Source organism: Nyctereutes procyonoides, unplaced genomic scaffold, assembly GCF_905146905.1.
Source record: "Nyctereutes procyonoides isolate TBG_1078 unplaced genomic scaffold, NYPRO_anot_genome, whole genome shotgun sequence".
Taxonomy (NCBI): Eukaryota; Metazoa; Chordata; class Mammalia; order Carnivora; family Canidae; genus Nyctereutes; species Nyctereutes procyonoides.
The window spans coordinates 60,003,123-60,024,812 of NW_026575140.1; the positions used below are offsets into that span (position 1 = coordinate 60,003,123).

At 39.3% G+C, this 21,690-nt stretch overlaps 1 protein-coding gene across 5 annotated transcripts in view; it reads left to right on the forward strand.

The window, feature by feature from the left end:
* The window catches only part of CEP126 (centrosomal protein 126), a 104,656-nt gene that overhangs the window by 76,859 nt on the left and 6,107 nt on the right, over nucleotides 1-21,690 (forward strand). For 2 of the 5 annotated variants that reach the window (XM_055305411.1, XM_055305415.1), the window contains 4 exons: nucleotides 3,463-3,575; nucleotides 6,902-6,977; nucleotides 8,721-8,930; nucleotides 16,511-16,575. The exons of 1 other annotated variant lie outside the window; for it this stretch is intronic. In XM_055305411.1, the coding sequence (XP_055161386.1) occupies nucleotides 3,463-3,575; nucleotides 6,902-6,977; nucleotides 8,721-8,930; nucleotides 16,511-16,575 (464 nt within the window). Of the gene's footprint in view, nucleotides 1-3,462; nucleotides 3,576-6,901; nucleotides 6,978-8,720; nucleotides 8,931-16,510; nucleotides 16,576-21,690 lie in introns of those variants that run through there. 2 more of the 5 variants (XM_055305412.1, XM_055305413.1) reach the window with 2 other exon arrangements.

The following is a 21,690-nucleotide window of genomic DNA, read 5'->3' on the forward strand; positions in this document are numbered from 1 at the left end:
ATACATATATATAGCAATTATATCAAGGTTCTCAGCTATTATTAATTATTAGATAGTATTTAGCTGCATGTATGTGAATGCAACAATATGCAAACAGTTTTAAGCATATAAACTGTATCTGTTCCTGGGATTATTAATTTATAATCCACAAAACTGAACATCTACACAAAGAATAAAGCACAAAAACAAATAATTATGCTACAAATCAAGAAAGTACAAAAGTGTTGGCAGATTTTGACTCCAGATTTACAAACAGGCTGAAGGAAGGGAAAAATTCTTGACACAGCAGTCATGTGGCCAAGGAAATTTTTACTTAAAGTATTTTTAAAGCCCTTCAAAAAAATGGAAAGATAGGAACTTTCCAAGATCTTCTAAGCATAGAAAACATAAAGAAACTCTATTGATGCCCAGATGATCTTGCTAGAGACTATAACATCTAACATACAATATATAGCCTAGCATATTTAGCCCTTAGCTTACCCATATGGGTGGGAATAAAAATAACACAGAACTTTTTAAACTACAGGTTGTATCTCATTAGTAGATTATAAAATTGGTTTCATGAGTGGTGATCAGAATTTTTTTAGTAAAATATAGTTTTAGAATTAGAATGTTCTAAGATAGAAACTACCAGAGCTCATCATATATCATAAAGGTAAATATGTTTCACAGAACTGTATACACATCCTGGACCACATTGCAAAATATATTTCTTTCTGTGAGACACAGTCAAATCAGAATGGAAGTTACTAGTATAGAGGGTAAGAGCCAGATTTTCAGATTTTACAGATTAACTACTTAGAGGTAAATTCCAGCTTTGTCCTTTACTGACTCTGTGACCTTAGGCAAGTTACTTCTCCTTTCTGGTGCCTAATTTCCTTATCTGTAAAAACAGTGATGATAATAGTGCCTGCTACAACTCTTAGAACAATGCCTGGACAATTATAAATGCTAAACTAATATTAACTAGAATTATCTTATTTCTTACTCTCAAAGGTCAGGTGTTCAGTTATTAACCAACTTTCTTGAAAGTTGGAAGCTTTGAGGTCTTTGTTGTTATTTAGATATATAAATAGATAGTTATATACAGCTATAGTTTATATGTATACTTACAATATATGCATTATACATATATGTATAGTTAGATATAGAACAGTAAAAATTTTGAGCACACACATATAGATATGGCATACATATGTATTACTATACAAAATATGTAACCTTAACCAGAAATAGAAACATTTAAAGAATGAAATAAAAATAAAGTACAAACCTTTTAAAATAACTTAAAATTTTTGTATTTTATAAATAATACATTTTAAAATCTTTAAAATAATTTTATGTATTATACAAAATACTTTTTCTCTCATGTATTATTAATAATGCTTTGCTTAAAAATTTTTAAAAAAATAATGCTTTGCTTAGTTTCAGGTCAATTACTTCATTTCATATACCATTCATATACCATTATTAGCTAATATCTCAAGGTACAATATGCATTTAGGATGAGGTTTATTTTTATAATTTGATAATTTTTCAATTTGTGTCTCTAACTTTGTTATAAATATGATACTGTCATTGTCATTTTGTGGCAAAGAGTTTATAAGGAGAATAAAAGATAAGTCACCTGCCTTTTTCTTATTTACCTGTATTTGTGTTATTAGTTTTATCATTAATCTGTAGTTTTGCAAGAATATGGGGAGTTCTTGCAGAAAAATACTTGTTTTATTATAAGATAATTGACATATTACATTATGTAAGTTTAAGGTGTATTCTGTGTGATTTGATACATTTATGTATTGCAATATGGTTACTACCATAGCTAGCCAACACCTCCATTGATCACATAATTGTCATTTATCTGTTGTGGTGAGAACATTTAGGATCTAGTCTCTTAGCAACTTTGAAGTATATGATGCAGTATTGTTGAGTATAATCATGATGCAGAGCACAGAACTCCAGAACATACTCATCTTCTACTACAAGTTTGAACTGTGACCAACATCTCAATTCCTGCACCCTGGAACCACTCACTCTTCAACAGTTTCCACTAGTTCAGCCTTTTAAATTTTTGTTAAGTAGGCACCATGCTCAACATAGGGCTTTAACTCCCAACCCTGAGATTAAGAGCTCCATACTTTACCAACTGAGCCAGTCAGGGGCCCCTAGTATAGCTTTTTTAGATTCCACACGTAAGTGATATCATACGGTGTTTGTCTTTGTGTGACTTATTTCACTCAACATAATACCCTCAAGTCCCATCCATGTTGTCACAAATGGCGGAACCACCTTTCTTGTGGCAGAATAATATTCTACGGTTTATAGAAACCATGTCTTCTTTATTCATTCATCCATTGATGGACACTTAGGTTTCTATACCTCGGCTACTATTAATAGTAAACAGCAGAAAAGTACGTACATACCTCATAAACTCTGTATTTGGCAGATGACTGAATAATCAATTTAACTTTCCCAAGGAGATAGCATTGCAAAAAAAAAAAAAAAGGAAATAGCATTGCTGTTAAAACAAGTTAAATCATAAAATATTAGCTGTAGAAGAAACTTCTACATCATCTTGTCTCGGGATCTGCAAACTGCCTACAGTACAGTAGGTGTACAGTAAATTAATTCAACACTTCCATACAACCCTGGGGCTCATCACAGGTGTGCTCCTTCATCCCCATCACCCATCTAGCCATCCCCCCACCCCCACCCTCTGGTGACCATCAGTGTGTTCTCTGCAGTCAAGGGTCTATTTCTTGATTTGCCTCTCTCTCTAAGAATGTTTTTAATTAGTCATATAAAAAGGATAGAAAAACAAAAAAATATCCATACACCCATTATAATTCACCTTAAATAATAAAACATTGCACATACAATGGAAGCACAACAAAAGTGTCTTTTTAGACTTCCATTTTGTGAGAACTCATTCAGATGCTATGAGATGGCCATAAATCTACTTACCAGGCACATATGAAGTTCAGTGACATTACAGGAGGCCAGAGAGCACTCATGAATGATACCATTGCCAGTCTCACATGTAGTTCCTCTAGGAAAACTTGGTTTACTGTATGCAATGTACAGTCACCTACTTTGCAAACCAACAAGGGTGCCAGCGTCAACCATATAGAACATAGTGAAGTTTAATATCTAATTGTTTGACAATAAATACAAATTGGAATTCTAGTATGTTCTTCCTGCAGAGCAGTGATCTGTTCTACCTTTCCTCCTAGTGTTCTAGAGCACATTTGGAGATCACTGGTCTAAACTATAAACTCCTCAGAAGCAGAGATTTTGTTTAGTTCATTATTGTAACTATTTGGTGCATAGTACATATAACAGAAGCGCATGAAGAGTTTTCTGACTGTATGAATGAAATTTAGAGTTTTCTTGTGATGTTTGAAAGTAAATCGTAAGTTTGTACATATAATGTATTAATTTTGACATTTTGTTGGCATTAAGATTCTACTGTGGTAAGAAGAAAACGAATTGCTGAAAATAAGCAGAGAAGCCTTTTAGAACAGAAAAGACAAAACTCTGGATCTGTAGGAAAGAAGTGCAATGAGCAAATGAATGTAAGTGTGATATTAGTAACAATGTGTATTCAGTAGTGAAAAATTGCTTGGAAAACAGAATGTTCTCAAAACACTGTGCTTTTGCTGTAAAGTGTGGACCACAGCATGAATCCCTATGCTAGGAACTTACTGTACTTATTTGCTATATTCTATCTGCCTATATGATCAATTACTAATGAAGATTTTAAACCAACCTTAACAAATTACCATTCTTTCATGTATTATTTATAGTCAGCTCTGGAATACAAACATGTTATTCACAACAAAGTTTTTAAGTATACAGTAAAAAAGAAAAAAAAAGACAAGCAAGTTAGAGCCCTGGATAGAGTGAGTGTATTGATCATTAAGACTAATCTAGTTCATGTTCAAATATCCTCTATGGATCTAAGCTCCCTGGAAGATATGGCAAGAGGATGATGAGGTGCATATTCTTGAGGTCATTGATGTTGGTAGGATGTTGTTTGAAGGGCCGTGTGGGAAGAGAGGTTCCCCTGAGGCCCTTCTGTGGGGTACCTGGAGTTGGGGATCACAGTCCACATGGCTGTTCAAGATAGTGATGGTTAGTAAAAGTCGAAAGCTTAAGAAAAGTAATTTTTAAATTAATGGAGGTCATCCGTAAGAGCTAAATGACCTAACTATGACATTTTCTGGTGGTCTAACCTCATCCAAGTATTGAATTTAAAATATAAAAGATGTAGATTGGATGAGTAAATAGCATTTCACTTGGAATTTCTACTTTAAATAGCACTTTTGAGTTTTGATAGCAGTGGATTGACTGCCTTATGGAGAATTTATATCCAACTTCTGAGTTGAGGATTCTATGATTTATATATTGTAAGAACTATTCATTGTTTTATATAGATAGGATTTTTAATGTGGAGGAAACTCACCCATGAAGCATTTTTAACAGTAAGACAGAAGTCAGTGAGTTCTGTAGGATGTGAATAAGCTGCCCCCAGCATCTAATTAACCAGATATTAGTGCTTCCTCAGCAGTGCAAGTTCTGCCTTCCACCCCCATGTTCAGAGCAGCATCCACAATCCGTCAAGTGAACAAGCATTTCTTTTTATTCGTGTATTTTATTTTTTTAAGATTTATTTATTTATTTATGGTAGACATAGAGAGAGAGGCAGAGACACAGGCAGAGGGACAGGCAGGCTCCATGCCGGGAGCCCAACCCGGGACCCGATCCCAGGACTCCAGGATCGTGCCCCGGGCCAAGGGCAGGCGCCAAACCGCTGAACCACCCCGGGATCCCCTTATTCGTATATTTTAAATGCTAAAGCATTATACAGTTAGAACAACAAACGAAAAGGAACTGTTAAATTGGCAAACTCATGCGTACCGTCCTGGTTCCCACCATGCCCCCCTCCCTGCCCCCACCGTTCACGGCCCCCTGTGCCCTCTCCAGTGTAGCCCACCCCAGGCGCACCTGCTTCAGTGCCCTACACCCTCGTGCTGGCTTTGGAATGGCCGCGGTCACCACGGGAATTTTAACTTTCTCTGCCCTCTTGATTTTAACCGAGGAGCCTCCGCAGGGTCCAGTTCCTATTGGGAGCTTTCCAGCCTACGACAATCCCTGCCCGGCAGTCAGGGCAGGGGACCCCCAGTCTCTGGTGGAGGCCACAGTGACCGAGGCCGGGACAGTGCTAGCCTGGTCCCCCAACAACCTGGAGCAGCGCTACCACACCCGAGCGCCGAGGGAAAGGGTTGCGTGCCCCGGGTTGGGGCGTCCTGGCCTCCTGGGCGTTGGGGCAGCACCAGCTCTTCTGCAAGCCTGGCCTCCTGGGGTCCCTGGCCTCGTGGGGGCCCCACCTGCGGTGACAATGTAAACCCATCAGCTTATAGACCTTACTTACCGTCAGTGTTTGCCAGCCCTTGAACTAGCACTCTAACTTCCTTCTTCCAATATCCAAGGTAACACTGCAACCTGAACATTTTCCAAAATCCACATAAAACATTTTTTTAAATATTCAGTTATCCTAGAAAGGACTTATTCCAGGAATTCTTGATTTCTGCTTCGTTTTTTTTAATAAATTAATTTTGTATTGGTATTCAACTTACCAACATACAGAATAACACCCAGTGCTCATCCCGTCAAGTGTCCCCCTCAGTGCCCGTCACCCACTCACCCCCACCCCCCGCCCTCCTCCCCTTCCACCACCCTTAGTTCGTTTCCCAGAGTTAGGAGCCTCTCATGTTCTGTCTCCCTTTCTGATATTTCCCACACATTTCTTCTCCCTTCCCTTATATTCCCTTTCACTATTATTTATATTCCCCAAATGAATGAGAACATACACTGTTTGTCCTTCTCCGATTGACTTACTTCACTCAGCATAATACCCTCCAGTTCCATCCACGTCGAAGCAAATGGTGGGTATTTGTCGTTTCTAATGGCTGAGTAATATTCCATTGTATACATAGACCACAGCTTCTTTATCCATTCATCTTTCGATGGACACCGAGGCTCCTTCCACAGTTTGGCTATTGTGGACATTGCTGCTAGAAACATCGGGGTGCAGGTGTCCTGGCGTTTCATTGCATCTGAATCTTTGGGGTAAATCCCCAGCAGTGCAATTGCTGGGTCATAGGGCAGGTCTATTTTTAACTCTTTGAGAAACCTCCACACAGTTTTCCAGAGTGGCTGCACCAGTTCACATTCCCACCAACAGTGCAGGAAGGTTCCCTTTTCTCCGCATCCTCTCCAACATTTGTGGTTTCCTGCCTTGTTAATTTTCCCCATTCTCACTGGTGTGAGGTGGTATCTCGTTGTGGTTTTGATGTGTATTTCCCTGATGGCAAGTGATGCGGAGCATTTTCTCATGTGCATGTTGGCCATGTCTATGTCTTCCTCTGTGAGATTTCTCTTCGTGTCTTTTGCCCATTTCCTGATTGGATTGTTTGTTTCTTTGGTGTTGAGTTTAATAAGTTCTTTATAGATCTTGGAAACTAGCCCTTTATCTGATACGTCATTTGCAAATATCTTCTCCCATTCTGTAGGTTGTCTTTTAGTTTTGTTGACTGTATCCTTTGCTGTGCAAAAGCTTCTTATCTTGATGAAGTCCCAATAGTTCATTTTTGCTTTTGTTTCTTTTGCCTTCGTGGATGTATCTTGCAAGAAGTTACTGTGGCCGAGTTCAAAAAGGGTGTTGCCTGTGGATTTCTGCTTTGATACAGGTTTCATGAGCAGTGATAACTGAAACTATGTAGAGTGCATATTTATTTTTACTAAAACTATATGGAGTGCATATTTATTTTTACTAAATATATAATCATGAACTTTTAAATATGGAGATATATTCTGATATACTATTATATTTTTGTAGAATTTTGGACAAAGTGTCCAGCCAAGGTCAAGTGAGCCAAAACAGACTATAAGGGGTACTTCTCATGGTAAAGAAGGTATGTGTCAGTTTAAGGTTTTTCTCTGAGCTTTGTTCCCAGCGATTTCACTGCTCTGTGGGCTTTCCCAAGTCTGTTCACACTAGGTGACCGGTAGACTGTGTGGGATTGGAGCTCCCCTTACCCTGCACATTTACACTGTTGCCAGGTTTTTTATTCTAAATAATGATGTATTGAACATCTTTCTACATGAAGCTTTCCCCGACTTTTCGATCATGTCCATAAGATGGAGATTCCAAGAATTAAAATCACAGTATTTTATATGTCATTGGCACCTAAATAAGGATTTGTTGAATGAAATTCTATGTATTAAGTGATTACTGGATCAGAGGAAATAGGCATTGTTATAGCTCCTTTTACAGATTCTAAAGTATTTTCCTGAGCAATACCATTTAAAACTTTTCTGGGGTGTATGCCAACTTGAGGTAGAATTATTTCTATGATTTGCTTACATGGCAGGCAAAGAAATTCTGTTATATTAGTTTTGAATTATATATCTTTTATAAAAATATGCTTAGTTGTTTATGTATCTTTACTTTTGGTGAATTGGTCCTTCATATTGTTTTTTCCTTTAGATATTGGAGTTTTGGTATTTTCTTACTGATTTCTGCAAATTCTTTAAATATCAAGGGTTCTATTCTTCATATTAATTGCAAATGTTTTTATTTCTTTATTATTTATGTTTTACTCCACTTATATGTTTACATTTAGAAGCCTTCCTTTTTTTTCATTCAACAAACAATCAAGGGATGCCTGGGTGGCTCAGTGGTTGAGCATCTGTCTTCGGCTCAGGGTGTGATCCCCAGTCACAGGATCAAGTCCTGCATCAGGCTCCCCACAGGAACCTACTTCTCTCTCTGCCTATGTCTCTGCCTCTCTCTCTCTCTCTCATGAATAAATAAATAAAATCTTAAAACAACAACAACAAATGAGAGCTAATTTCCCACCTACAACTAGATATTGGATATACAGTAATGCACAAAACACACACAAGTCTTGCCTTTCAAAAACTTAAAGTCTGTTAGGGAAGACTGCCCTTAAATAATTAACTTCTCTTATAGTCTTAGTGATTCTCCGTTACTTTTAAGACTAAAGAACCTTCCCAACACAGAAATTCAGAAGCGTTTCTTCCTTTCTCCTCTAGATTGCTTTAATGGTTTCATTCATTAAATTAAATTTTTAAAATTTCCTTTGAATTTGTTCAAATGGATGATTTAAAAGAACACTGCAAATTGATTCTTTTATAAGCAACATACTAATTTATTGAGTCATCTGTCCCTGCCCTCAAGACTTTGATGCTTCTTTGACGTATGTTAAATTCCTGTACCTAACTGGGTCTATTCCTACGCTTTCAGTTCTTTTCAGCTCATTGTCTGGTTTTCTAACATTTCCTTAAATTCCTTTTCTTTTACTCTTTTATTTATAATTTATCTTGATTGTTATTATAAAGGCAATCTACCTTCTCTTTGAACTACCAATGAATAACAAAATTACTACACAAACATAATCTAAACTTGATGTGTTTTTCCTTTAGCTCAGGATTTTCATTGCCTTACTGCCATCACTTTGAATTTCTGTTTTTTAAACAGAGATGGGAAACTATTAGATATAGATAATGCTGATAAATAAAGTGCAAAGTAATAGAACATTTACTGGGTTTCTATTTGAGAAACATGTCCGTTAAGTAGGTATAAGATCTCAAAGACAAGGGATCAAAGAATAATTAATGTAGAATTTCTGTAGTTTCAGATAGTACTTCTCAGTTTTTGATGGCTGAAAATCTAGTGAGAGCTTCAGTGCCTGAGGATGAAATTCTTACTGTCATGAATAGCAAGCAGCTACAGAAACCAAATCTAGCTTTAAATAAGACCCAGTCATTCAACATCTGTGCACTCTCAGCCGAAGAACAGAAGATCCTACAGTCCCTCAGTCGTCTCAATGAGAGGTTATACTGTAAGTATGGAAGAACACCTTTTACAAGAAATGTTATATTTTGTAGTTAGACAATTTTAATTTAAAATTTAATTTAATTTAGAGATGCCTGGGTGGCTCAGTGGTTGAGCATCTCCTTTCGGCTCGGGACATGATCCAGGGGTCCTAGGATCGAGTTCCATATCAGGTTCCCCACAGGAAGCCTGCTTCTCCCTCTGCCTGTGTCTCTGCCTCTCTCTCTGTCTCTCATGAGTAAATAAATAAAATCTTTTTAAAAATGTTTTAAAAAATGTTTAAACATTTTTAAAAAGATTTTAATTTACAAATTGGAAATAATGTATCCAGATTATTAGCTATTTAAATCAAGTATGTGACAATTAAAAATATACTTGAGTAGGGGTGCCTGAGTGGCTCAGTTGGTTACATAACACTCTTGATTTCAGCTCAGGTTGTGATCTCAGGGTCGTGAGACTGAGCCCCTCATCAGGCTCCTCACTCATTGGGGAGTCTGCTTGAGGATTCTCTCTTGCCCTCTCCCCTTCCCCCCACTCACACACACATTCTCTCTCCCTCTCTCTAAAATAAATAAATAAATAAATAAATAAATAAATAAATAAATAAATAAATAAATAAATAAATTTTTATATCCATATTATATATATTTGCATATACCTTACTATTTCACATATACCATATTTATGTCATTTATGATGATGTCAGTTTCTTTGACAGGCTTATCTATCTTTTAGGGATGTATAAATACACTTCCATCTCAGCAATGCGACAGGCTAGGTAGCTTTACTGACCATCCATCGAAAACAACCATAAATTCTGAATTAAGTACTTTTAAAAATCTTAAATATAACAGGGACACCTGGGTGGCTCAGCAGTGGGGCATCTGCTTTCGGCTCAGGGCATGATCCTAGGATCTGGGATTGGGTCCTGCCTCAGGCTCCCTGCAGGAAGCCGGCTTCTCCCTCTGCCTGTGTCTCTGCCTCTCTCTGTCTATCATGAATAAATAAATACAATCTTTAAAAAATGAAAAACTTAAATATAACAATTAGCTGGTAAGAATATAAGGAATTCTTTTGGGTGGGGGGCGAGTGGAGAGGGAGAATCTTAAGCCAACTCCACACTCAGCACAGAGCCCAACGTGGGGCTTGATCTCACAACCCTGAGAATGACTTGAGCAGAAATCAAGAGTCAGACACTTAACTGACTGAGCCACCCAGGTGCCCTGAATATAAGGAATTCTAAGACCAGGAACTGAATACAGATAGAAACCCAGAAAGTTAAGGAAAATGCTGTAGCTAGCTGTTGTCTTGTGGATATTTATTTAACCCACACAGTGAAACTGAGCTTTGCTTTTCATGGCTTCACAGATAAAGAAACAGGATATAAAGCCCTGATGGGTAGTCTCCAGAAGATCCTCACCCCATAACGTTGCACCTCCCAAGGAGCTACACCATACAGTTATATACCCAGGGACCAAGAGGGCTGGGAAAAGCTTCCATATCTGAGTTTCGGGATTGAGCAGATGACAGAGAAAGATGTGCAAGCTTTTCCACCGCCCTCTGTCTCGTGTGTATCTGTGTAGGATGTGGCACATTTTCTTTCCTTTTTTTTTAAAAGATTTTATTTATTTATTTATTTATTTATTTATTTATTTATTTATTTATTTATTTATTTATTTATTAATAAGAGACCCAGAGAGAGAGAGAAAGGCGCAGAGACACACACAGGCAGAGGGAGAAGGAGGCTCCATGCAAGGAGCCCGACGTGGGACCTGATCCCAGGACTCCAGGATCATGCCCTGGGCCGAAGGCAGGTGCTAAACCACTGAGCCACCCAGGATCCCCTGTGGCACATTTTCTATGAGATTTTGTTAATAGCAAATCCTTACCAAAGGCAATTCTAAAGAATGCATTTCAGCAGACCAGAAGTAATCTCAGTCTGAGAGGGTAAATTTGAGCAAATGTTATGTAAAATAAACATAATAAAGTCATGTCTGTTTCAGAAAGAAAAACATTAGCCTATTAAAATACCTAAAATATTAAAAATAATGTATTCGTTGGGAGAACAAAAATGATACTAGGTTAGTAGGATTCTTCTTAAGGAATTTGGTACAGTTTAACCTTTTTCTATTTGAGTATGACTAACATACAGTGTTATATTAGTTTCAGGTGTTCAATATACTGGTTCCACCTTGTGCACATTACTCAGTACTCATCATCATAAATGCCCTCCTCCATCCCCATTGCTTGCTTCCCCGTTGCACTGCCTACCTGCCCTCAGGCCACCAGCAGCTTGTTTTCCATAGTTCAGTCTGTTTCTTGGTTTGTCTCTTTTTTTCTTTGCTTATTTGTTTTGTCTCTTAAATTTCACATATGAGTGAAATTTACAGTATTTGTCTTTCTCTGACTTATTTCACATAGCATGATACTCCCTTGGTCAGATTAACTTTAGATAGTGGTAGAGGAAGTATGCTTCTGATAGTTAACAAGGGTCACATGTAAAGGACTAGGAATAGAGTATACAATTTTCAAACTGGTTAAAGAGAAAAGTGGCATGCAAAAAAAAAAAAAGTCAAATTGATCCAATATAAGAACAGACGAGAGTGAAAAATAAACATAGAAGACATAGGATAAACAGAAATACTGTGCTATAAAATGGTATATACAAATGTTCTGACAATGAATGTATGTGGATTATATGCTACATTTAAAAGATATTTTAGGGGTGCCTGGGTGGGTCAGTCGGTGAAGCATCTGCCTTCAGCTCAGGTCATGATCTCAAGGTTCTGGGATAGAGTCCCACGTGGGGCTCAGCTGGGAGTCTACTTCTCTCACTCTGCTGTTCCCGTTGTGCTCTCTCTTTCACACACTCTCTCTCTCAAATAATCAAAATCTTTAAATAAATATCTTTTTAAAATTTATATTTTATAACATATTTTGTTTATAAACACTATATTTAAAACATAAGGATATAGAATAGCTGAAAATAAAAAAGATGGAAAATACCAAGCAAATTCTAACCAAAGGAAAATTAGTTTCAATGTATTATTATCAAACAAAATTGACGATAAAGCAGAAAGCATGCATTAGTAGACATAAAGAGGATCATGATGATCAAAGCTTTAATTCAGGAGAAATATATAAAACATTTTCATTTTATATGCATTTAAAAACATGCCTCAAAATATCTAAAATATGTTTTAGCCATGGTGGGAGATTTCTTTTTTTACATTGCTAGGAATTGATAGAAAAAACAGACTAGATAGTTTGAACACCAATAAAAAATAAATTTATTAAAAAAAGAAAAAACTGACTAGATAGAAAAAAAGAAATAGATGTGTAAGAATCAAACATGATTAACAAACTTGATTAAAGGGACACATTCTTTACAAATATACATAGAATATGTATTAAAATGAGCCATATACTATACCATAAAACAAGCCTGAAACATTTCAAAGGATTGGAGTTTTGCACAGACTCTGACCACAATGCAATTTAGCTAAAAATGAATAACAAAAAGATAACCATTGACAAGTACAATTCTGGGCACCCAGGTGGCTCAGTCAGTTAAGCATCTGACTCTTGATTTTTGGCTCAGGTCATGATCTCAGTCTCAGGACCTTGAGATCATGACCTGAGCCCTGCATCTGGCTCCCCACTCAGCACAAAATCTGCTTGTCCCTCTCCCTCTGCTCTTCCCCCTGCTCAAGCTTTCTCTTTCTCTCCCCCTCTCTCTCTCTCATAAATGAAATCTTTAAAAAAGAGAGAGAAGCACATTTTTAAATAAACTGTGGTTCAAAATAAAATTATTTTCATACCATAATGAAAATTACAAAATATTTTGAAACAGGACAGGAGCATTAGCTCACCTGGGACAGAGTATGGGGGAAAGAAATGCCAGATTCCATAAAAGCTGATGTTAGGAATTCTGCTTAAATGTTTAACAAAGTGCTAAAGGGTAAGTGTGAATTACTATGAGAATGTAAAACCCCTGGGAGCTACAGAAGAGGAGTTCACACCCACTTACAGATTCTTCTCCATGAACCTACATGTTCTTCATGAGAGAAGTAGAGAGCAGGGGCACATGGGTGGCTCAGTGGTTGAGCATCTACCTTTGGTCAGGGCATGATCCCGGGGTCCTGAGATTGAGTGCCACGTCAGGTTCCCTGCAGGGAGCCTGCTTCTCCTTCTGTGTCTGTGTCTCTGTCTGTGTCTGTGTCTCTCATGAATAAATAAATAAATAATTTAAACAATAGATGGGATCCCTGGGTGGCTCAGTGGTTTAGTGCCTGCCTTTGACCCAAGGCATGATCCTGGAGCCCCGGGATAGAGTCCTGCATCAGGCACCCTCCATGGAGCCTGCTTCTCCCTCTGCCTGTGTCTCTGCCTCTCTCTCTCTCTCTCTCTCTCTGTCTCCCATGAATAAATAAATAAAATCGTTTAAAAAGAGAGAGAGAGAGCAGAGCAGGAGATGGTGGAGGGCAGGGACAGGCAGTGTGTGAAATGGGGCCTCAAGGCAGCAGGTGCAGAGGAGGGAGCCATGCTGTGGGGAAGGCGTGAGGCCCAGCACAGTACCTTCTCTCCTACAGAACAATGCAGCAAGCTTTGTGGGTTGCCCCCAGGCTCAAGTGAAGACTGATGGGAGTATGGGGAAGGGGAAAGAAAAAAGCTTATACTAGGGTTTGGCAGGGGACAGGATGAGCCCAGATCCCCATAAGCCTCCCAATGTTTATTGGAGGACAGGCACAAAAGTCTCTTGCATAAAACATGTTGGAGACAGAAGGCAGAGTTGACAACTATGAAAACAGACAACTTCACTGCTCCTTGCTGTGAGGCCAACAAAACCAAGTGAGCAACAGGAATCTGCTGCTGGGGAGGGCAGGCGCCTACAGAGAGTGTGCTGCTAGTGTGCAGACATCTGGGAAGGCCCAAGGCTGACATGGAGCAGGAAGACCGACAAGAAAAACTTCTGTGAGCCCTGCAGGAGCACAAAATACCAGCAGAGGAACGGGGAACCAGTGAGGAACTAAAGGGAACCACAGCAGCCACAAAGCCCCAACCCAGGGCTGCCCAGCCACACCATCAATGGAGGAGGGCCTCTTGATCTCAGGTTGTTGGTTCAGCCACCATACTGGGCACGGAGCCTACTTTGATCCTGTTGATGAGCCACATTCACTCCAGCTGCCTAGCAGAGGAGGCACAGCCATGTCAAGGCATGAGTACATTATGCCTTAGTAACCACTTCTAAACATAAAGTTTAGCAGTCAGTCAAATATGAAGAGACACAAAAAAAAAAAAAAAAAAAAAAAAGCAAGGAAAATATTGGCAAGGGACAAAGCAATCCGCAGATGGAGACACAGAGATGACTCAGACACTGGAAGTCTCAGGTGGGTAATTTTAAATGACTGTGACTAACATGCTAAAGAAAGAAAAGAGATGTGCATGAACACACGGGGAATCTGGAAAAAAAAGATATGGAAACAGAGTCAGATGGACACATGAGAGAGAAAAATGAAAAATATCACCTCACCAGTAGACTCAACACAGCTGAGGAAAGAATGAATTTGAAGATAGGTGATAGGGAATTTCCAGCTGAAATCCCAGGATGGAAATGAAAAAGATGGTCAGGGAGGGGACAGAGCAGAGGACTGAGACCATTGGGATAGTCTGCAGTCCATCAAATCCCCATGTGCAAAGCTGTAGCCACTTTGTGCTGGGAGGAGAAGGTGTCCATGTCACAGGGAGCCAGAGTCAACACAGCACCCCTCACGTGGGCTGAATGCCTGCTTGGGGTCCCAGATAGCACACTGACAAATGGCTAGGAGAACTTCTGGGGTCATTTTCAGACAAATTGTCTGTCACTCCATATTGGAAAAATTGGATACCCAGCAGAGGTTAAATTGAACTGCTATCAAATATACATAAAACTTAGTACCAAATTACTGTGATTAAAGATTAAATATGAAGTAAAATATATAAAGCTTCTAGGAGATAATATTTAAAATTTTTTTCTAACCTCAGGTTAAGGAAGTATTTCTTAGAGTGCAAGGAACATAATCCATAGAGGAGAAAATAAATTATATTAAAATTATAAACTTTTCTTCATATCAGAATATCATTGGAGCACCTGGGTGGCTCAGCCCCTGAAGCAATAGATTCTTGGTTTGGGCATGAGATGGAGCCCCACCTGGCTCTCTGCTGGGCAGGAGTCTGCTCCAGCTTCTCTCTCTCTGCCTCTGCCCTCTCCCCCACACACACGCCTGTTCTCTCTCTCTTCTTGCTCACTCTCTAATAAATCTTTTTTAAAAAATCATTAAAAGAATGAATAGACAGGCCACAAAGTGAGAGAATATATTTAGAATACATAGAAGAAGGACTCTTATTCAAAATATGTAAAGAACTATAAATCAATAAGAAAATGAGACAAGAGAACCAAGAGAGGAAGACAGGAGCTTCTCTATGAGAGAAATGTGTGCGATGACCACCAGGCAGGTGTCCCGCACCCTGGTCCAGTGAGGCCCAGTGACATGCTCCAGGGTGTGAGCAGGTGCAGTCTCAGGAGGACACAAGCATACCCTCCATACCCTTTGGGCCAGCGATCTGCCCCTAGCCCACCCAGGTGCATCAAGAGGATGCAGGGGGTAGCACCACCCAGGCACACACACGTCACCATAGAGGAACCGCATGCAGCAAATCCCAGGAGGGTAAAAGCAGGGCAAGTCCGTTCCTCTGGGGCAGGGATACACCTGCTGCGGAGTTAGGGGGTGTCCCCATGGTGGGGGTGGGGCTGCAAGGCCCAGGGTGGCATGTCTGCACACTGCAGGCTGGAGAGGAAGAGCAGGTCGAGACTGAAAACCTCAGTCACCTGTTGTAGACACTCCACGTACTTAGCACTTCCCTGAAAGCATTCTGCTTGAAGCTGTGTTCTCTTTTCTTTGGGGACCCCTGGTATGGACAAGTCTAGGCCCTGAAAAGGCAACAGAGGTGACCGATCACTCAACTCCTGTGCCTTCCCAACTAAACAGACATCTCCTTCCTGCAATGCTCCAAGAATGAAATCTCCTTTTGGTTTAAAAAAAGAAGAAAGACAAATGGAAAAGAAAACCCAGTATTTATTTTTTTTTAATTTTTATTTATTATTATTTATGATAGTCACAGAGAGAGAAAGAGAGAGAGGCAGAGACACAGGCAGAGGGAGAAGCAGGCTCCATGCACCGGGAGCCCGACGTGGGATTCGATCCCGGGTCTCCAGGATCGCGCCCTGGGCCAAAGGCAGGCGCCAAACCGCTGCTCCACCCAGGGATCCCGAAAACCCAGTATTTAAATAAAGATTCTAGTCGAATGGTCAAAGTATTAGGAATTCCTTTTTATCAACTTTAGTTTTATGTCATTGTTTTTAAGCAAACTACTTCTATTTCCTACCTAATATAAGTGTAAACACGGTTTCTGGCACAATAGGAAAAAACTCTTAACTCTGTTTTGAGTATTTTAACATACCAGAATTTAATATCTGATTCTTTAGTTGTTCTTCTCTGTCAATATAGATCACTAAGTTATTTTTGTATCATGGCATAATTCTTTCAGATGTACAAGAAGCCATTTGCAAAAATCCATCCATCAAAAATACCTTACAAATAATACCACTTCTGGTAAGTATTTTAAGAAGCTTTTTTTTTCCCATTTTAGGAAATATCATGATTTCATGTGTAAGAATCCTGTATTGAAAAAAAAAAAGAATCCTGTATTGAAATTAATTTTTCTTGAGTTTAGCTTTTAGGGAGGTTTCCTCCCCAATTAACTTTCAACTATATTTTTTTAACTTTCAATTGTAATATGTTTTGGTAGAATCAGCTAATATCCTCTCATTGAAAAGAGATCAAAATATAAAGATATAAAGTTTTTTTATATACAGAATATTTCATTATTCATTGGAATGGAAACAGGTATCAGTGTACTCCTCTAGGATAACTGTGCATGTGTAGCCTAATTAGGAAATTGTTAAGAATTTTACGTCCCCCCCCCCCACTTTCATGTCTTCAAAGTTCAAAACTAGACATTGTTATTTGGATTTTTTCTTTTATCTTTACCGTGACAGTTGAATTCTGGTAAAGATCCACATACCAATGGCAGTGTATTACATTAAGGATTTCCCTCTAGCAAGCAAAAGGAACACATGGGGAGTATGTACCAGTCACCGGAATGTGGCTCACAGCCATGTGGGCAGCACAGCCTTAGGAACTCAGGACATCCTAAGTGGCTGGAGGCCCTCAGACAGGTGTGTTGGAAAGGGCGGCTCAAACAAAGACGCTGCCTCTCCTCCCACTGCCCTCCACTGAGTTGTTCAACAAGGAGATGTTTTGTTAGAAAAGTAATTGGATGTTTGCTCAGTTGTTTGTCATCATACACCCTCAGGTCTGAAATCTTGACAAGAAAAAGATCACATGACTATACTTAATTTCTTTTACATAAACAAAGGCATACATTTCTTACCCATGTTTTTTTAAGTTTTGGCTGTCCTGGGTATGTAGTAAGGAAGAAGAAGAAAGAGGCTGCCCCTGCCCTCCTGAAGATTTTTACTTCCCTCCAGGCTAATGGTTCTCAGAAATGGCCTTTTTACATGGCATTTATGATGCTGAGACTGTTAGACACAACTCTCATGGCAACTGTCATGTTGACTCCTGCTGTTCACATACTACTAGTTTGGTTTTTTTCTGTTTTTCATCCCCACCAATTCATCAATTTCAGTAATTTTTGCAGTGATAATTTGTGTCTGAATTTGTGAGAGTTTTCTGTTCTTTATAACATATACAGTTCCCATCTTACTCTAGTGAGATCATAGCCATGGTAACGGAGGTCACTCTTTGGTACACTTCAGCTCAACCTGAAAACAGTGTACTGACCCCAGACAACAGGCTGAGCATGAGCTGTAAACACCGCCCAATAAGGAGAGAATCGCTCTGTGCCCATTGGAGCTCCGTGTGGTTAGAGGGCTCAAGTATCTGCCTCATAGCTGAACAGTTGCAAATGTGAAGGACCACCAAGAGGCTTAGAATCCTCTCTTAGATCTTTCCCGCTCATTATGGCAGTTGGTAACCATGAGTTAGTCCCTTTATCTCCATACATGTTATCCTTCCTTACTTTGTCATCACTGACCTAGGTCAGAAACCATTTATTTTCAGGGGAAATGGTATAAAATCATAGAATTTTTAGCTGCCTAATTAAACAGCTGATGTTAAAAGTACCCCCATCTCCCTCCCCAATCCAAATTGCTTCATTTGCCATATTCTGCATGGGGATTTGAGCATTTTAGCCTTGCTTGCCCTTTTTCTACTATGTTTATCTTTTTTACACTTCAGTTGGTTTCACTGATTGTTGACATTTTGTCATGCTTGCTTTATCCAATAGATGGAAGGATGGATGGAAGAATAGAATAAATAGAAGAGGAAAGGAGGGGATAGAGATTCATACATATATACACACACACAAATGTACATTTTAATGAACTGTTTAAAAGTCAATTTTAGACAAGATGATACCTTCCCACTAAATACTGAAGCATACATGTTCTAAGAACAGACATTCTCCTGCATAACCACAACACCATCATCACACCCAAGAAATCTAACATTGATATAATACTGCCTGATACATACTCCATTTCAGAATTCTCCAGTTCAAAAACAAAATGTCGTTTGTGGCTATTTTATTTCTCTGATGCAGGATGTAGGATGCAGCGCAGGATTGTGCATTGTATATGGTCCTCTTGTCTCTTAACCTAGAAGAGTCTCTTCTTTCCCAGTCTTTCATGCACAATGACACTTTTGAAGAGTCCAGGCCAGTTGTGTTGTTGACAGTCTCATGATTTGAAGTTTTCTGATTGTTTTCTCACAGGTTAACATTTATGACAGATGCAAAGTTTGTGTTCTTATAGTATGTTTGTTTTCATTTATTCACCTACTTGATTCTACCTGAATCTTGCTTTCATGTTTTCTACTTAGCTGCTTATAATTTGAGTTCAGAAGACTGTTGTCCAAGCTTTTAGAGTTGTGTTTAAAGCAAGATTAAATACGTGCTTTGTACCTCCCCCAGGAATAAAGTGCATGGGCTTTAGATACATTTTGGTTTGTGTCTTTATCATAAGTGTAGTCTTTAGTTCCCATCACCTGGCCTTTTGAAAGCTTTTAAAATTTGTTCCTGTATCTCCATCAAAATTTCAAACAAGTAAAATTATTTAATGTGTAAGCTCTAGAAAGGCAATATGTAATCATATTCCTATACTTTCTGTATATGACACAAGAGGCCACCAAAGCTTACCTCAGTTTTCCCAGGACAACTATGGTATAGTCTAGTTCTCATCAATGGAGATCTTTCTTTTTTTAAAATTTTTATTTATTTATGATAGTCACAGAGAGAGAGAGAGAGAGGCAGAGACACAGGCAGAGGGAGAAGCAGGCTCCATGCACCGGGAGCCCGACGTGGGATTCGATCCCGGGTCTCCAGGATCGCTCCCTGGGCCAAAGGCAGGCGCCAAACCGCTGCGCCACCCAGGGAGCCCAATGGAGATCTTTCTAAAAAAGATCTCCATCTCTCCATATAAGGGCAGAAATATCTTTTTTTTATAAATTTATTTTTTATTGTTGTTCAATTTGCCAACATATAGAATAACACCCAGTGCTCATCCCGTCAAGTGTAATGGCAGAAATATCTATTCAAGGAGGAGGGGCAAGATGGTGGAAGAGTAGGGTCCCCAAATCACCTGTCCCCACCAAATTACCTAGATAACCTTCAAATCATCCTGAAAATCTACAAATTCGGCCTGAGATTTAAAGAGAGAACGGATGGAATGCTGCAGTGAGAAGAGTTCGCGCTTCTATCAAGGTAGGAAGACGGGGAAAAAGAAATAAACAAAAGGCCTCCGAGGGGGAGGGGCCCCGCGAGGAGCCGGGCTGAGGCCGGGGTGAGTGTCCCCAGGACAGGAGAGCCCCGTCCCGGAGAAGCAGGAGCTGCACCAACCTTCCCCGGCGGAAAGGGGCTCGCAGGGAGTTAGAGCAGGACCCAGGAGGGCGGGGATGCCCCTGGGCTCCCTGGGACACTAACAGACACCTGCGCCCCGGGGAGAGTGCGCCATACCCCGCGGCCGAGCTCCCTAAAAGACTGCAGCTCTCCACAGAGACCTTGCAGGCCAGAAAGGGCTGGCAGGATATATTCAGGGTCCTAAATGAGAAGAACATGCAACCAAGAATACTTTATCCACCAAGGCTCTCATTCAAAATGGAAGGAGAGATAAAGAGCTTCCAAGACAGGCAGGAACTGAAAGAATATGTGACCTCCAAACCAGCTCTGCAAGAAATTTTAAGGGGGACTCTTAAAATTCCCCTTTAAGAAGAAGTTCAGTGGAACAATCCACAAAAACAAGGACTGAATAGATATCATGATGACACTAAACTCATATCTGTCAATAGTAACTCTGAACATGAACGGGCTTAATGACCCCATGAAAAGGCGCAGGGTTTCAGACTGGATAAAAAAGCAGGACCCATCTATTTGCTGTCTACAAGAGACTCATTTTAGACAGAAGGACACCTACAACCTCAAAATAAAAGGTTGGAGAACCATTTACCATTCAAATGGTCCTCAAAAGAAAGCAGGGGTAGCCATCCTTATATCAGATAAACTAAAATTTACCCCGAAGACTGTAGTGAGAGATGAAGAGGGACACTATATCATACTTAAAGGATCTATCCAACAAGAGGACATAACAATCCTCAATATATATGCCCCGAATGTGGGAGCTGCCAAATATTTAAACCAATTAATAACCAAAGTGAAGAAATACTTAGATAATAATACACCTATACTTGGTGACTTCAATCTAGCCCTTTCTACCCTTGATAGGTCTTCTAAGCACAACATCTCCAAAGAAACAAGAGCTTTAAATGATACACTGGACCAGATGTATTTCACAGATATCTACAGAACTTTACATCCAAACGCAACTGAATACACATTCTTCTCAAGTGCACATGGAACTTTCTCCAGAATAGACCACATACTGGGTCACAAATCGGGTCTGAACCGATACCAAAAGATTGGGATCGTCCCCTGCATATTCTCAGACCATAATGCCTTGAAATTAGAACTAAATCACAACAAGAAGTTTGGAAGGACCTCAAACACGTGGAGGTTAAGGACCATCCTGCTAAAAGAGGAAAGGGTCAACCAGGAAATTAAGGAAGAATTAAAAAGCTTCATGGAAACTAAAGAGAATGAAGATACAACCATTCAAAATCTTTGGGACACAGCAAAAGCAGTCCTAAGGGGGAAATACATCACAATACAAGCATCCATTCAAAAACTGGAAAGAACTCAAATACAAAAGCTAACCTTACACATAAAGGAGCTAGAGAAAAAACAGTAGATAGATCCTACACCCAGCAGAAGAAGAGAGTTAATTAAGATTCGAGCAGAACTCAATGAAATCGAGACCAGAAGAACTCTGGAACAGATCAACAAAACAGGAGTTGGTTCTTTGAAAGAATTAATAAAATAGATAAACCATTAGCCAGCCTTATTAAAAAGAAGACAGAAGACTCAAATTAATAAAATCATGAATGAGAAAGGAGAGATCACTACCAACACCAAGGAAATACAAACGATTTTAAAAACATATTATGAACAGCTATATGCCAATAAATTAGGCAATCTAGAAGAAATGGACGTGTTTCTGGAAACCCACAAACTACCAAAACTGGAACAGGAAGAAA